This window comes from Ailuropoda melanoleuca, chromosome X (genome assembly GCF_002007445.2).
Source record: "Ailuropoda melanoleuca isolate Jingjing chromosome X, ASM200744v2, whole genome shotgun sequence".
Classification (NCBI taxonomy): Eukaryota; Metazoa; Chordata; class Mammalia; order Carnivora; family Ursidae; genus Ailuropoda; species Ailuropoda melanoleuca.
The window spans coordinates 15,278,784-15,295,907 of NC_048238.1; the positions used below are offsets into that span (position 1 = coordinate 15,278,784).

Here is a 17,124-nt window from a genome sequence, read left to right on the forward strand (position 1 = left end):
GTCATTTGGGTTTCCTAAATAAAGATAGAGAAACTTTGCTACTTAGACATGCAGCCTGTCCCATGTATTCATTCACCGAAATAGTGACCACAGATGAAAAATTTGCTAGAGTGGATCTGTATGTGATGAGAGCTCCGGAACCACCCCCCACCCCCCACCCCAATCCTTGTGTGCTGGGGGTGAAAGCTCAGAGCCGAGGAGGCCCTTTTACCTGGGGTGATTGGTTGTGCACACCTCCCAGGAGACCAGGACACAGGCTCCCAGCCACTGTACTCATCTTGGCCAACCAGTCACCCAAAACCTTGCCCTCTGCACACCCGCTACTCTGAAGTCCAAAAAGGCCATGATTCACTGAAAACTTGAAGCAGAAACTACAAGCTTGCTCCCCATTTGCATTCAGATCAAGGTTTTATGAAACTCTGTTCCTGTTTTCAGTGTCGTAAAAGCAAAAGGGTTTTAAAATTACCTGGACTCCTTTGTGTCCCCTGGAACCACACTTTCACACTGTCAGACCAAAAACAACAAAAACAAAAACCAAGAGCAGCAAATCACCCTGCTACTTAGGCTTTTGTATGAAAACTGGTTTTAGGGACATTTTCTTTGTTCTTACTTTCTTTGGCCGTGAATGGGGAATAAGTTCATTTTTCTTTCTCTTTCATTGAAATTGGAAACTGTATTTAAAAAAAAAAAAAAGAAAAAAGAAATTCTTCCTGCACAGCTCTGCACTGAAAAGAGCTTGTAAAATACAGCAGTGTTTGTCACCCTGTTCGCGTCAGGGTTCCCCTAGAGGCTGCTTTGCGCCCTCCAGCCCCCACGGCAGGTGCCTCGCGGAGGGAGGCCTCAGGCACACTTGCTGACGCACTCCAGCAGCTCCATCCGGATGGCAATGCGGACGTGCCAGCCCAGCGGGATCAACCGGATGAAGCGGGAAATGATGGGGGGCCTCAGGAGGTTCTGGACTGTGGAGGTTCGGTCTGAGTTTCCATAGAAGACCTAAGGAGAGAGGAGATCTTATCACTATCACATGAGAGGATGGTAAAGGAAGGACGATTCTTATCCGACACAGGCCCCAACTTTGAAGTTTGAGAAATCACAGCAAGTGGTTAAGGCTCAGAGAATTGCACATCCCCACCCCCAAATCTGAATTTGCATGTTACTCAGCACCTGTGTGCTCTAGGCATCTCCGAGTCACTCTGTGGGGACATCTAGAACTGCACCATCCAGTATGGAAGCATGAGCCACATGTGGCTCTTTAAATTTAAGTGAATTAAAATTAGATAAAGGTTTCCTTCCTCAGTCACACTAGTTACAGTTCAAGCGCTCCGTAGCTACGTGTGAGTGGCTTCCATACTGGACAGTGCAGATACTAACATTTCCATCATCACGGAGTGTTCTGTTGGATGGCACTGATAGAAAATGCCTCTTGATCCTTATCACCAATTTTGTGTTTCAGTCCTTTGCATTTTGACAAGTTTTGAAAAGGACCACATCACACTTAAAAGAGGAATGTTCCTGTATTCTAAAGGTATCCAAAGTGGGGCTCGAGTAAAGCTCGAGTGTGCGTTCCCTGAAGTTGTGAGCCAAAGCTTAAGTGTGTATCTCTGCATCAATACAAATGGCAAATAGACTTGGAAAACTGCCTTTAGAAAAGAAAAAGATGTAAAAACAAGATTCTGGCAGGGGGAGTGCAGTACCCAAAGTAGAGAAAAAGGGTTTGCCTCATGTTTTGGGGGGATGCAGCATAGCATGATGCCATGGCTCTAACATAAAAAGGTGACATAGCTGTTTGGCTGCATTTCCAAAGAAATCATTCTTTGCAGTCTTTCCAGAGTCGTAGTGCTGTGCCCGATGACACTGGAGCACTTAATTTCTTTCTGGGACTATCTCCTAAAAAAAAATCTGGCAGCTACATTGGCCTCCTCCATCTACAAAACAAGAAGGACCTCATATGCCATGATCTTACGCCTCTTTCCAGTAGCAACATCACACATCCCCTTCTCTCAGCTTTCTGCCCTTGAGCCTATTCAAGTCAGGAGACAGCAGAAGAGGGAGGCTAGAACAGGCTTCTCCAGACTGTACGAGGGCCTGAGCAGATTGCCTCTTTGCAAAGAACCGTCAAGGCCTTCAGAAATGCAGACAGGACTTGAAAAAGAGTTCTCATTTCTTTTTGAAAAGCCAAGTAATGAGCAAAAATGAAATAAAATGTGTAAGTATCAAGGTGGTTTTTCCTATTGTATTCAATCAAACTCCTTGAAATCTCAACCCATGAGTGTCTTGCTGTACAACTTGTCATCAGAGAGTACAAAGCCTTCTGATTTCCAGCCACACGTCTACTCAATCTGATTAAATGTCCAAATTAGCCTCAGAAGTCCTTACTCTCAGGCAAAAGGACAGTTAACATTTCCAAACAGCTAGTGAGTTTCTAATTCATAGCAAATACACATTTTATATATATATATATATATATATATATATATATAATATATACACATACACACACACTTAATTACGAACCTACTATGTTCAGTGAACAAGACTTGACTTGCAGCTTGGCCTTTAGAGGTTAGTAGGATATATAGTTGCTCATAGGCCTAAATTCCTCTGCGTTTGCACTACTGGAGTCATTTTAATCATTTACATAGTTCAGTGGCTAACTTGCTGGATTGTCCAAATCTTCCTAGCAATCAGTCTCAATAGTAAGGAGAGGCCATATCTACATAAATGGACAAGGGCCTACCCACATCAATAATAGGTCAAGTCAGACCCATGCAGCAAAGTGTTCAATGGCTCAGTGAGTTTGGAATAGTCCGAATGGCCACTTTTGATCATTTAAGCAACTATAAGCTGATGGGAGAATGCAGACAAAGACTTCTGTATATAAGAGTGGTGCTCATTCACAAACAAACTGCTAGGCACCCAAGATACAGCAAGAAAAGACACCTGCCTTGTTAAGAGAGTAGACCATGTTGTGGGGAAGAAGCCCGGATGACTTCCCTTGCCATGGAGCCAGTGGTCTGACAGGGTGGAAGAGGGAAGGAAGGCCCAGAGAGTGCGAGCTGAAGGTAAGTTGGGGTTAGCCTGACTTACCCGGTTGTTTCCTGTCTGGTCCTTATAGTAAATCCAGTTCAGGTTCTCATCCGTCCTGTACTGCACACTGTACTTGGTCATCCACTCATCGATGTCACAGCGTCCCTGGGTGAGGATCCCTGAAATCACCTTGACCTCCTTCAGATCTATCTGTAGCCACTGGCTGCTGTCTTGGTACTTGGAGAGCCAGGCGCACCTGCCAGGGACACAGCAAATCACCAGGAGCCTTTCCCCACGAGCATCTCCAAAGAGCTGAGAGGCACTGCCCTTTGAGGGATTGCCACCACCTGAAGAACTTCTGCAATGCTCAGGCAGTCTGAGTTGCCCTCTGTTAAGCACCAAGAGGCCAGTCTCTAAGAAGTGGCCAGCCTCTGTTATACTTGTATCATTCTCTTTCTCCCTGCATCTCCACTGCGCCAAGAACAATGGCCAGATTCAACTGATTGGTCAAAAAAGTGCCTCTGAGTGTAGCTGAAAGCGCCTTTGGGGTGTGGTTGAACAGGTCTTTCTTCAAAACACGAAAACGCATGGTTCTTTAACCCGTCAGCCCCCTTCGCTTTTCCTTAGTCTCTCCTGATGTCTCTCCATGAGTCTTACCCTAATTTCACTTCCTTTATACATACCTGCATCTCCTTCAGGTGCTGCCATTCGGGGCTTTCAGAGAGTGTCTCCCATGTGCAGAACACTGAGCCAAGTGGCTCTGGAAGCGACTTTGACAATCGTAAAGCAAACTAACGAACCAATTTGTTTTTTAGCTATATCCCTCCTGAATTGTGGAAACCTATAATTTCCCCTTTGAGGTTTTTATTTTATTTTATTTTGCATTTAACTAGCTTCTTGGGACTCAGTCCTTGACTGCCTTCTCTTCTAACTCCAGACTGGCTCCTTGGGTGGCTCTTGAATTTTTAACTTCCATCCCAGACCTTTTCTCAATTCTAAAATCTGAGAATCAGTTGCCATCTAGACAACTTCTAAATGCCTTACAGCATCCCCAATGAAACCTGTCCAAGAGTGAATCACCTCCATCCCAACCGCTCCTTCTAGTATCCATCTCTTGGAATGCTACCTCCATCCTCCTGAGTGTTCATGCCAGAGAGATCCTTGGCCCCTTCCTCTCTGTCAACTTAAACATCCAATCCCATCTATTGAGTCCATCTCAAATGTTTCTCAAATTCATTTATGTTTCTCCATTTCACTGGCACTGCTCTAGCCCACATCATCCTCAGTTCTTGAGTGGATGATTGCTACTTTAGCTCTCTTCACTAGTCTCCCTGGGTTACCGCCCCCTCCCCCCCACTAAAGAGTTCTCCCGCACAGGAGCCAGATTTTTCTTAAAACACAAATCTGATTGTGATACTCCCCAACTTCAAATCTTTCTCTGGTAGAGTCTGCTAATTGTTTCCCAGTATCCTCTTCCCATTTTCCTTTAGTAACAGAACACCACCATCACCATCACCACCACCACCAAGTTTTATCTGGGCAAATGGTCACCCAGCAGAGTTCATATTTCCCAGTCTCCTTTGCAACTAGGTGGGGCAATCTGTCCAAATTCTGATTAATGGGATGTGGGCAATGTAGCCAATATGATTATGTTTGTATCCTTAAAAGAAAAGTGTGTGCACTCTGCTCTTCTTTTCTCCCCACTGACTAGAATGTAGATGTGATAGTGGAAGCAAGGGTAGCCATTTGGGGCCCCAAGATGGAAGCTTCATGCGAAGGATGACAGAACAAGGTAGAAAGAGTCTGGAACCCTGATACCATCAGCCATTATAACAACCCTACACTGCCTAATGAAACTTTCAGATGACCAGGAAATAAGCCTCTATGTTGTTTAAGTCCCTGTACTTTGGGGCTCTTCGTTACAGCAGCACAAACTTGTATTCTAACTAATGCACATTCAAGGAACTCTCATTATGCCTAAAATAAGGACCATAATCCTTAACATGACTTCATGATCTGACTTCTGACTACCTCTCTAGCCTTATCTCACTTGTGCCCTAACTTTGCTGACCTTCTTTACCATCCCCATCCATGTCCTTCAGGGATCCTCCCAACTAAGGGCCTTTGCATGTGCTGTACTCTGTGCCTTCCCCCACCCCCTCACCCGGCCAACTGCAAGTCTCAGGTTAAATATCTTTTCCTTAGAAAGTCTTCCCTGGTACTTCAAATAAATCAGGTCTTTCTTCTTTGTCTCCTCCACAGCATTTATCACACTCACTAAATGATCAGTTGTGTGATTATGTGCTTAGAGTCTCTCTGGCCCTCTAAACTGTATGCTTCTTGAAGGCTGGGACCTCATCCACAGTCCTCAGCACATGGAAGGCACTCAATGAATATTTGTTGAATAAATAAATAAATGTGTTCTGCCATTCGTTTATTACAGAGATGTACATTTTTCAAATGACATGAAAAAAATCGCCTGAGCCATCTGCCCTGCTTACCCAAAGCCTTGACTGTTGAGCCGGGCCTTGTTAGCTGTCCATGAGGAATACCAGCCCACATACTGCTCCAGGTTGGAGCAGGTGATCTGGTCTGGTGTGACCTCTCCTGACTCGAACCCCAGGGGCTTATGATATGGGCATTCTGGAGAAGAAAAGGCAACACACATTAAAACAATCATATCACATCGCAACACTCAACAAACACGACAGGACTAAAATGACAAATCAAACCATCTCATCTGCGCTTTGGAAGGTAGAGAATGTTTTGCTTGGCAGCGCACTTCACGATGGATCTTCAACCTACTCACTGCTCTTATGAGAAGAGAGTGAAAATGAAGTAAAAGGATTGCCATAGAGACTCACAACATTCATAAAAGCAGACGAAAGGGGCTCTATGGCAACCTGAGGTGGGGGGCTGAGAAATACTTCACCTCCTCCACAGACTTAGACATTTAAAACACCAAGAGGTTCACAGAGAAATAGCATACTTAAATGCCATACTCTTTATTTTCCTCATGAACACAGTTTTAGCCATCCTGCATGATGCCGTCAGGGTCCCTAATTGTCCCCCGGCAGCATAGGATGCTAATGATAGATACAAAACAATGGTGAGAGGCAAGAAAGGCAATTATATATCGAGACTGACTTCTCACTTGTAAATTGCAGTTTTCTCACTAGTCTAATGGAAAAAAAGGGGGGATGAAATGTGCCTGAGTGACTACTGAATGAGGTACAGTTGAAAGGAGCTGTTTTTCCAAATAAGAATAGCCAAAGCTGGTTCTTAGATGTTAACTGTTTGCTGCTTTTCATGTATTTCTTCTCACATTTAGTGTTCGGTTACCTGGTCAAAGGCTTTTGCTCAGCATTTATTCTCCCCTTCTTTTTGACAAAAAAGCCCTAATTTTGGGGGGCAGCAATGTAACCAGCTTAAAAAAAAAAATCTGTCCCAGTCTCTTTTTGCGGTTAGAAGGGACCACATGATAAAATTTCTGACCACTGATATATAAGACGATGTCTGCTGGGGATTTCTGATCAGTTTTTGCTTGCCCCTTCTTTCTTCCGGTTACCTAGAAGGAAAACCTGATGGCTGGCACAGTGGTAGCCATTTTGCACAATGGGGGTAAGGCCAAAAGAACTACAGAGACCTCAGCCCTGATAATCCTTACTGCATGAGTCAAAACAAAATTTAATAAGCCACTACTTGGGGGGGGGTCTCTCATAATCAAATGTGGGTTCTAGCTAAGTTTCTAGAGAAAACAAATGATAAACTTAGGCATTCTTCCAGTTTCTGATTGTGAACGATAGGTGTCAAGTAAGTTATTTTTTTTCCATGTGTAAATTTGAGTTCAGATCAAAGAGCTGAACTTATTTACTGGGGCATCATCACCTCCCAACAGTAAGATGGGTGCTAAAGTCTTTCTGGAGGATAATTTTCAAGTCAGTAAGACAGAATGAAGCATGCAAAAGCTCGAATGCCATCCATCCTGACACCAGAATGCCCACACGGTAGTCATGCCCTGTCCTCAGAGACTGAAGACAGAAAGACAGCTTCAGGCCTCTGACCAGAGAGGCTCAATGCCTTTTTGCCCAATGCACCAAAGGGAAGGGTCCAATCCCCCACCGGTAGTTGCAGCTCAGTGGGGCTGGAGGTGAGGGGACCGTATTGGCAGTTTATCTAGTACCCAAGGCACGTGCCTACTTACAGCGTCAGTCTCATATCCAGCACCCAAGGCTTCAGGAGCCTATTAAAACAATGGGAATTCCTGGGAGCGAGAACAGGAGTGCTTTATGGGCCACTTGATCATGCCTTGTGTGGTCAAATCATCAGGAGGGCTTGTTAAGGTTGCAGATTCGGGGGCCTAGTGCCCATGGCCTTGGGGCCTCCTCCACCTCCTCAATTCCCCTCTGATCCGGAAGACAAGCCTGTGCCACCAGAAGGAGGGACAAGGTCCCAGCGCCAGAAAGCTGGGTTTCATTTGGGTCCAAGGTTGTCACTTAAATTCTAACTGTGGATGTTTCTAAGGCCCCTCCATCCTGAACCTCCCCTTTCCTGCTCCAAGGCCGCCAGCTCGGAGGGCGGGAGCGGAGGGGAAGGAAAAGCCATCAGCCTGTTCCTGATTGCTTTATTCTTGGCATTTTGCTCTTCCTCTGTTTTCACCTTACAGCTCTTTTGCCATTTCTTTCCAATTAGCCCATCTACTAGTTAAGAGTGGGCTGGAAACCTACAGAGACCCAGCCAGTGGCAATGGCCTCAGAGGCCAGTGAGGCCTAGACGTGGACCCTGCCCACACTTTGCAGGACAGTGATGGTCTCACCATCCCCACGGCCTCAGCTGCCATCTGGGAGTCAACGCCTGACTCTCGGGCCCCAAGCCTTATCTAACCATTGTCCATTTTCCAGGTGAACAGTTCCATCTGGGTGACCCCAAAGTCCTTCACGTTCACACATCCAAAACCGAGTCCTTCAGCATCCAAGCCCCAAGCCTGCCCCTGTCCAGGGCTCCTGTCTCAGGCATTGCTGCCTCTAGCTCCCCAGCTGCCAACCCAGAAAGGCGGTGGTGTGGCCCAGGGCACAAAGCAGAGACTGTCTGACAGGTCTCAGCCTGGACACCACCTGGAGAGTTACAGAAGTGCTAATGTTCAGGTCACCCCGCAGAGATTCTGATGTCGTTGGTCTGGGGTAGGACCTGGCTAGGGGTAAAGCTGAAAGGGATCGTAATGGACAGCCAAGGTCAAGAATGTCTGCTTAGATTCAATGTGAGCTGGGATTGGATCCCACGCTCTGTGTGAGCTTAGGCAAGCTGCTTAACCTCTCTGGATTTCAATTTCCTCATCTGTGAAACGGGCACAGCAACAGTACCTGCCTCCATAATGTGGCTAGGGTTACATGAAATAATGTTTGTAGAGCAGAGCCTCTAATGCCTGGCCAAGAGCAACAGATCATTTCGGTGGAAGAGGGTGAAGTTGTGGGAATATATTGATGTCCTCTTGAGTTTTTCCTGTTTGTCTTTCTGGTGAAGGCTCACCCGGGGAGAAATCTAACTCCCCTCTGCCACACTCTGTCCTGCCCCCATCATCCCCTGTATATCTCCCCAAGAAGGAGTCCAGCTTCATGTTTCTAAACGTTTGGGATCTTGCACCAGGAAGAATAAGCCCCACGTTCGTGTGTGTGTGTGTGTGTGTGTGTGTGTTCATGTGTGTGTGATTCAAGAGAGTAAAAGGCTGTTGACAGCATAGCATCTCTCAGATTTATGGATCTGGGAGGTCTAGGCCTCAACAGAAATTAGCTGATTGTGCTAGAGGAGGTAACTGGAGATTCTGGACTTCAGCCTTTGTGGCGGAAAGGGGGTGCTCATGGACGGGCCTGAGCTCAGCGGGGACATGCTTCCTCCGAGGGGGCTGGACCATGGATGGGGTCAGGGAGACCCCCTCAGGAAACCTGGGCAAGTCCCCGGGACCGAGCTGAGCTTGGTTCAGAGGGAGGAGAGCCACCACCAAGGTGTCTGCCTTAAAGTGGGGTTGTGGGCCAGGCAGAGCGCCTGCCACCTAGCCCGAGCCTCAGCTCTGCCCCCAAGCAGCCCTTGCAAGCCCATGGGGGTTTCAGGTAGTCCAAGGAGAGAGGAAGGACCTTTAACAATCCTGTCTTTAGACTCCTCACGGGCCATGACAAAGGAGGCCTCAAACTGGAGTTATGTAACCTTGGGAAAATAGGAAATGTGGCATTTCTCATGCTCTGTGTGCTATGGAGTAAACTGCAGTCAAGCTATGTTATTATTTCTCCTGACTCCTCCTTTCCCCTCTCCTCCTCCTTCCACAGTCCTGGTGGAGTTCCCTTTCGGTCCTCATGCAGGCCTGGAGGCCTTCCGTTGAGGTTGTTCCCTCTGCCTGTGACACTCCTGTCCCATCTCCTCCCCCTTCACCTGGCCAACTCTACTCACGCTTAAGATCTCGGCCCACTTCCCCTTCCCACCCTGAGCCGGGGGAGGGACTCCAGCTGCTGCCTCCCCAGTCACCCTGGTCCTGTCACTGATTCCCTGTCCTTGTGATTATTTAACTGTCAGCGCCCTGGTCTGTCTGGCTCACCCTCCTGTCCTCTGAGCTGAGCAGAATGCCTGCACATGCTAGGCACTCGATTGCTGTTGAGTGGATGGTGAATGAAGGGATCAACAAAGAATATCACCTGTCTTGGGTGGCCGCTAGGAAGAAGCAGAGAAAACAGCAGAAACAGGAAACAGAAACCTCAGGGAGGAAATAGAGGTTGCCCAGCCCACAGAACACCCACGGCCCTAAGCAAAAAGAAACTGTCGATTGAGTATAAACTAGGATTAAGCAACACGAATAATGTTGCTGGGGGAATGAAGGGTTCGTCATCAGACCTACATGGAATATGGCTTTCCCACGTGTTCTGCCCAATGGAAGTTAGTGCAGCTACGAAGCCTGTTTTTACACTCATCTTAAGTAGAAAAAGAATGTTTCTACACTCATTTTAAGGAGACGCCTACATCTTCTGTGGCACAAGTGGCTCTTCGGAGCGAGCGATGCTTTGATCATTCCACGGATAAAGGCATATTCATAAAGTGCTGCTAACCCAGACTATACTTAACATACTAGCCTTTCCCATTCAGTAGCTCATTTCTCGGTTAAGGCTAACCTAGAGAAACACAAGGAGAGCTGAGGGATGTTCTCGACGAGAGAGAGGTGAGTATGAATCTGCATGTGTAGGAGACTTGAGCCTATACGGCCGTGTAGCAGCACAGGGAATAATGTTTACAGCGTAGATACTCGAAAATAATATAGGAATATAAAATCTAAAATAAAAGTAAAGCAGTAACGAATTGCTGGATTTCTGTATTTTGATACTTTCCTTACCCTGTTTCCCCCTTGGAGTGCCAGGGTAATCTTAGCTTGACTGTGGAACACAGACCTTTTAGTGATTTTTGTAGCGTTAAGCCAAAGATTAAGGCACCGAGCCAGTCACCTTCTCCGTGGGTGGGGATACTGGACAGTTAACAGCCAGTGTGCGCCTGGGAGCGCCTCGTGACAGCTCTGAATGACCCTCTGTCCTGTCCTTCTGTACTTTCTAGGCTCTTCTTCCCTCCTAAGGCAGGCCCTGGAGGAAGCGCTGAATCTCAGGGTCCAGAGAAACCAAGCAGCATTCTTAACATTCCGCTGAGGATCTGAGGCACTGACAGGCAAGTGACTTCTGGAATACTGTGGCTTGTCCTGCTGCCCTGAATCATCTCTTTTGTGGAAAACCCATTAACACCAACGAATCAACCCTTTAACGCTTGGGTTGCATTTTTCCTTCCTGGAAATATCTGTGCTGTTAAAAAATAAAACAAAAGCAAAACAATCCAAAAAATGGTGGGGAGAGGAGAATGGTTAAGCTGAAAGAATTTCTGATTTCAGAACTTCAAGTTCATGGCAGGTGTGTGGGGAGAGACCTTGGGGGACCCGGGTCGACTTCACATTCCTCAAACACACAGCCCTCCTCAGTTTCACAGCTGACTGGGTCAAGGAAGCCAATCTGCATAAGTAATCTCTTTTTAAGTTGTTTGTAGAAAGAACTTCGAGTGGAATTCCAGTCAGTCTCCAGGTCTCTGGTGAAGAGAACGGTTGTTGCCACCGCATGGGAAACTCCTTCAGGGTGGAGCTAATGTCTTCATTTTCATCTTCCTGTCGGTGCCTGGCACATAATAGGCACATGATGACAAAGGGTGGAATTGAATTTTAAGTAGATTATTAAGGAGTGTGCTTCCATATTGACTGGGCGGATCGCACCAGTATAGAGGGGTTGCAGGGGCTCATGCCGTGGGCCACAGTGGGTGGGACGTCCAGTGGACGCCCACCAAACTAAACAGCACTGACTGCTTTCCTCACCACCGGGACCCCCTGTGGCTTGCCAATAGACTAGTTCACAAACGGCTCCTACCCCCTTAGTAAATGGGAAAACGGAGGCAGTGAAGGCCACTGTAGACTCCCCTGCTTCCCCCACGATTTGCTATTTTAATGCAAATTTAATGAAATAATGAAGAGAAGCTCACACATGTGCACACATACTGTCTCTAGCGGAACTATTATTAGGCGATTATGTAAAGCGAATGACTTGGCACGGCACCATCATAACCCTGGAGAGGGGTGACAAAGACAGTTTCAGCAAAAGAGGCGCCGAGCCACGGAAAGGACCGGGCGTTGCAAGTATTTGCCGGGCCCCCAAGCCCCTGAAAGGCCGAGGGTGAGCTCTCAGGAGGCAGGAAGAAAAGGAGCTGGCCTTTATTAAGCTACAGTTTGCTGGGTACAACACAAGATGCTTTCAGGCCTCGTCCAATTTCTTCCTCATAACAACTCCCTAGAGCAGGGGTCAGCCAACTGTGGCCCTTGGGTCAAAGGTGGCTTACCACCTGTTTTTGTAAATAAAGTTTTATTGGCACACAGCCGTGCTCTATGGCTGCTTTTGCCTTCCAAAGGCAGAATTGAGGAGCTGAGACCCTTTGCCCTGCAAAGTCATAAATATTTAGCGTCTGATCCTTTACAGACAAAGTTTGCTGGCACGAACCTTACAGGAAGACATTCCTAGTAGCCCGGAAGGCCTATGTTATGCTGCAGAGCGAACTGTCTTGGAAATTTCAGAGGCTTATCACAACAAACGTTTATTTTTCACTCAGGTGACATGTCCATTTTAGGTTGGCAGGGGTTTCTGCTCCATTGAATCTCCTGGGACCCACACTGAAGGAGAAACCACTTTCTCAAGCAGGGAAGGGAGAGCCAGAGTGGAGTACCAGCCCTTAAATGCTCATTTTGGAAGAGACGCTGCTCACTTAGGCGGGAACTGCTCCTACGGCGCCCCCTGACTGCAACGGGGCTGGAATGGGGGGAAGCACACGGTTGTTTGGCGAGCAATAAACCCTCAGGCACAGTACTATTACCTCTATTTGACAGAAAGAGACCAAAGTGGGAGTCCCAGAGTTAAGAAATGAGGCAGCCAAGGTTCCACCTCTGGTGTGTCTGGCTCAGAATCCTGTGCTCTTCTCAAAATGCCCCACGTCCTACCACAGATTTATTTTCATGAATTCCACGAGTCTGTTTCATTGAAAATAGGTCCTGGTTCACCATCTCACGGAGGCCAAGGAGAGATGCATGAAGCTGTTTCTAAACAATGACATCCATGTGGTATGTTGGAACAGTGGCTGTTGTGTGATTCGAAGCTCAGAGGCCAACTGTGTGTTTGGGGGATGGGGGGCGGGGTGTTGATTCAGCCAGGTTGAAGGGAAGAGGAGAAATGGTGTTCCTAAGGACACCCCGAGGATCAGGTGCCCTAAGGAGAGGGGACACTCACCTGGTATGCAGTCTAAGGAGGTGGCACCAGCAGACCAGAGGGTGTTGGCACCTCCTTGGCAATCGCATTTGCACACTTTCTGGTACCAGGGGTCTTCACCCTCATCCTACGGGAAGCCAGAGGGGCAGGAGCGTCAGTCACAGTCAAAGGCAGCTCTGGCCAGAGCCACTGGAAAAATCTGTGCCGTCTGTGTGGCTCAGTCAGTTGAGCGTCTGCCTTTCGCACGGGTCCTGATCCCAGTCCTGGGATCGAGCCCCGAGCAGGGAGCCTGCTTCTCCTTCTCCCTCTGCCTGCCGTTCTGCCTACTTATGCTCTCGCTCTCTGTCAAATAAATAAAATCTTCAAAAAAAGAAAAAGGCAATGGACTCAAGATTATATCACCTGTATTAAGACCTGGTTTACTTACATTCTCTCATTAAAACATCAATCTTGAACTTGCCTGAAGAAAATGTGCTGTTGCCACCACCAGAATAAAATATCTTTAAAAAATACCTTAAAAAAAATTGATAATCCTACACATTATTTGGAGCTAAAAAAATCTTCAAAAACAGCTTTTTTACTGTAACATACCTCGGTAGACGATAATCCCAGTGTGGCTAAGCAAAAGGACAAGAGAGGAAAAAATCAAGTTAAAAAAAAGAAACAAATTCAACAAAATTATTCATTCCATGGAAAATTGGAATGAAAATAGTCACATACAAGTTAACAAAGCCCCTTCTGGAAGAAGTCAAACTAAGTAAATATGTGCCAGGAATAACATCCACAGATGCTGAGAAACTGGGGACAGTAAATTAAACACACAAGGATAATAATTGCTATTATTATTTTAAAGTGAACTCTCCCCCCAAAGTGTGGCTCCAACTCACGACCCCAAAATCAGGAGTCACGTGCTCTACTTACTGAGCTAGCCACGTGCTCGTATTATTTTTGTTCTTTATAGAATTTTGCAAAATACATTAATGTAGCAAAGAGGAAAAGAAATGCACCTGTATTTCTTATCACCAAAGGCAACACTGTTACCATTTTCATGTAAATATTTCCAGTCCTTTTTTCCTATGCGTATTTTTAAAAACATATTTGAGAACCTACTACCTAAACAGTGCTTACAATTTACATTTCCGTTGTAACATTTGACATTATCAGTGCTAGCATTTCCCTTTACTTACTGACCCTTCATCATCATCGTCGTCCCCAGTGTTTACCAGATGTGCTCTTCAGGACCTGATTCCTAGCCCTCTCCCCCAACCCCTGTGACACATTTAGGTTATTTAGGATTACCACATTGTTTAGAAAATCTTTTTAAGGTTTGTTTTAATGTACAGGAAATATTAAACCACAAAGTACAAATACTGTATAATTCATGTGGGAAAAGTAAGTGCGCAAGATTTAGCATAAAACTAACATCTAAACTATCTCTATGGAAGTATGAACAAAGAGAATGAATGCACAATTTATTTTTTAAACATTTTTTATTTAAATTCAATTAATTAACATACTGTATTATTGGTGTCAGAGGTATAGGCCTGTGATTCCTCAGTCTTATATAACACCCAGTGCTCATTACATCACGTGTCCTCCTTAATGTGCATCATCCAGTTACCCCATCCCTCTATCCCTCTCCCCTCCAGCAACCCTCAGTTTGTTTCTTATGATTAAGAGTCTCTTAGGGTTTGTCTCCCTCTCTGGTTTCGTCTTATTTTATTTTTTCCTCTCTTCCCCTATGATCCTCTGTTTTGTTTCTTAAATTCCACATATCAGTGAGATCATATGATAATTGTCTTCCTCTGATTGACTTACTTCGCTTAGCATAATACCTCTAGTTCCATCCACATCATTGCAAATAGCAAGACCTCATTCTTTTTGATGGCTGAGTAATGTTCCATTGTATGTATATATCCCACATCATCTTTATCCATTCCTCTGTTGATGGACATCTGGGCTCTTTCCATAGTTTGGCAATTGTGGACATTGCTACTATAAACACTGGGGTCCAGGTGCCCCTTCAGATCACTACATCTGTATCTTTGGGGTAAATACCCAGTAGTACAATTGCTGGGTCATAGGGTAGCTCTATTTTCAACTTTTTGAGGAACCTCCATACTGTTTTCCAGAGATGAATGCACAATTTAATAGGAAAAGAGTTTGGATACATTGGCATAAACTGTTTAAGCTCTGCTACCCAATGCATAACCACTAGTCCCATGAGGCTATTTGTGTTTAAATTATTTAAAATTCATAAGATTAAACATTTGGATGCCTGGGTAGCTTAGTTGGTTAAGCATCTTCCTTCCGCTCAGGTCATGATCCCAGGGCCCTGGGATCAAGTCCCGTGTTGGGCTCTCCACTCAGCTCGGAGTCTGCTTCTCCCTCTGCCTCTGCCTCTACCCCTCCCCCAGCTTGTGCTCTCTCTCTCTCACAAATAAATAAATATCTTTTTTTAAAACGGGCAAAAGTTTAAATTAAATTAAACTAAATTAAATTAAATTAAATTGAACATTCAATTCTTTAGTCACACCAGCCACATTTCAAGTGCTTCCTGGTCTCACGTGGCTAGTGGCTGGTGTACTGCACAGATACAGAACGTTTTCATCGTAGCAAAAGGTTCCGTCAGACAGTGCTTGCTAGTTTAAAGCACCAGAGCCCCATTTCCCATTTTCAACAAAACGGATACCTTCATTTCTTTTCTGCTTATAAAAGCAACGCATATCTATTATAAAAACCTTGAACAAAACTTGAGCATAGGCAATAGGAAATAAAAGTCCCTCCTTAACCACTTTCCTACTTAAAAGTTGAATCTGACGCCCACCACGAAACCTTTCAGATTGTTTTAGAGAGTTAAGGAATGGTCTCATCTTTTGTGTCACAATCGGAAAAGCTATCTTTTTCAAATCGTGCCTTCGTTTAAATAATACATATTTACCTGTTCTGCAAACCACTTTTTCATGTCCAATGTGAGCCTGGCCCCGCACCAGGGCCTGGGCCTTCTGAAATGGAAGCCTCGCTTTCTGCCCACAAGGGGCTGGAGGACCCAGGAGAAGACAGAGCGCTGGACAATGGACATGGTGAGTACTCCGCCAGGTCATGCATGGCTGCAGTGGGAGTCCCGGGGAACGTATCTTTTAGTCAGAGCATTTCAGGGCTACCCCTCACCTGTGGTCACCAAACCGCTGTCTCCCCTGGGCCCTCATTCATGGGTTATTCATTCCTAGAGATTCCCTGCTCTACCTGCTATGGGTAGAACGGATCCTCTCAGGTTGAGACGAAGGTTAGGAGTGCCATCTTGGAGGCCAAGCTCTGTGCTGGCAAAAGAAGTTACTGACTTCTTATTTTCGCATCCAATGGACTCTTCCCAGCACTGACCTTATGTCTTCAGGCTCCAATGTGCTCTCAGTCCCTCCCATCTTCCTTTAGCTTCCATCCCACTGTTCACTTGGTTCTCCCATCACTCTGAATATCTTCTCAGTCTCCTTTGAGAGCTCTGTTTCTTCTACCCACCTCATAAATGTTCCTAAGCCCAAGATTCCAGCTCTTGCTTTGAATGGTTTACCAGGTATCTCCCCACAGATGTCTCTTACTATCGAAAATTGGACCCTGTCAAGTCTTGACACGGTCATGGAGCAATCTGAACTCTCTTATATTGCTGGTGGGGATGTAAGTCGGTCTAGCTTCTCTGAAAAACTATTTGGGAGCTTACACTAAGGTGGAGCATACATGTGCCCTATGAACCAGGAATTCTATTCTTAAGTATCTGCCCACCAGAAATGCATACATATGTTTTCCAACTGACAAAAACATGTACTAGATTACCGACAGCAGCAGTATTTGTATTAACCCCAAACTGGAAACACTCATATGCCCATCAAGAGTAGAATATGTAGGGGCGCCTGGGTGGCTCAGTCGGTTAAGCATCAGACTCTTGATTTTGGCTCAGGTGGTGTTCTCAGTGTTGTGAGATCGAGCCCTGCATTGGGCTCCGTGCTGGGTGTGGAACCTGCTTAAGATTCTCTCTTTCTCTCTCTCTGTCTCTCCCTCTCCCTCTGCCTCTCCACATGCCGCCCTTCTCTCTCTCCCTCTCTAAAAAAAAAAAAAAAAAAAGAGTAGCCTGGGTACAGGTGGCAAAGTCACATTAGCAGAACACTATCTTTCGATGAAAATGGATGACCTGCAACTCCATGCCACAACACAGCCGCATCTCACGAACAATGCTGAGTGGAAAGTCGGATGCTAAAGCGGACACACCAGATGACTCCATTTGAAATAC

The 17,124-nt window shown here is 45.9% G+C and overlaps 1 protein-coding gene across 1 annotated transcript; it reads right to left on the minus strand.

Annotated features, from left to right (window-relative positions):
* Positions 1-773: 773 nt before the first annotated feature.
* Positions 774-14,046, minus strand: RS1 (retinoschisin 1). The gene is made up of 6 exons (XM_019809877.2): positions 14,034-14,046; positions 13,434-13,459; positions 12,864-12,969; positions 5,529-5,670; positions 3,088-3,283; positions 774-993 (listed from the first exon to the last, which is right to left on the minus strand). Exons 1-6 carry the CDS (start codon positions 14,044-14,046, stop codon positions 841-843), a joined length of 636 nt encoding a protein of 211 aa, XP_019665436.1. The 3' UTR covers positions 774-840.
* Between the last annotated feature and the right edge of the window lie 3,078 nt (positions 14,047-17,124).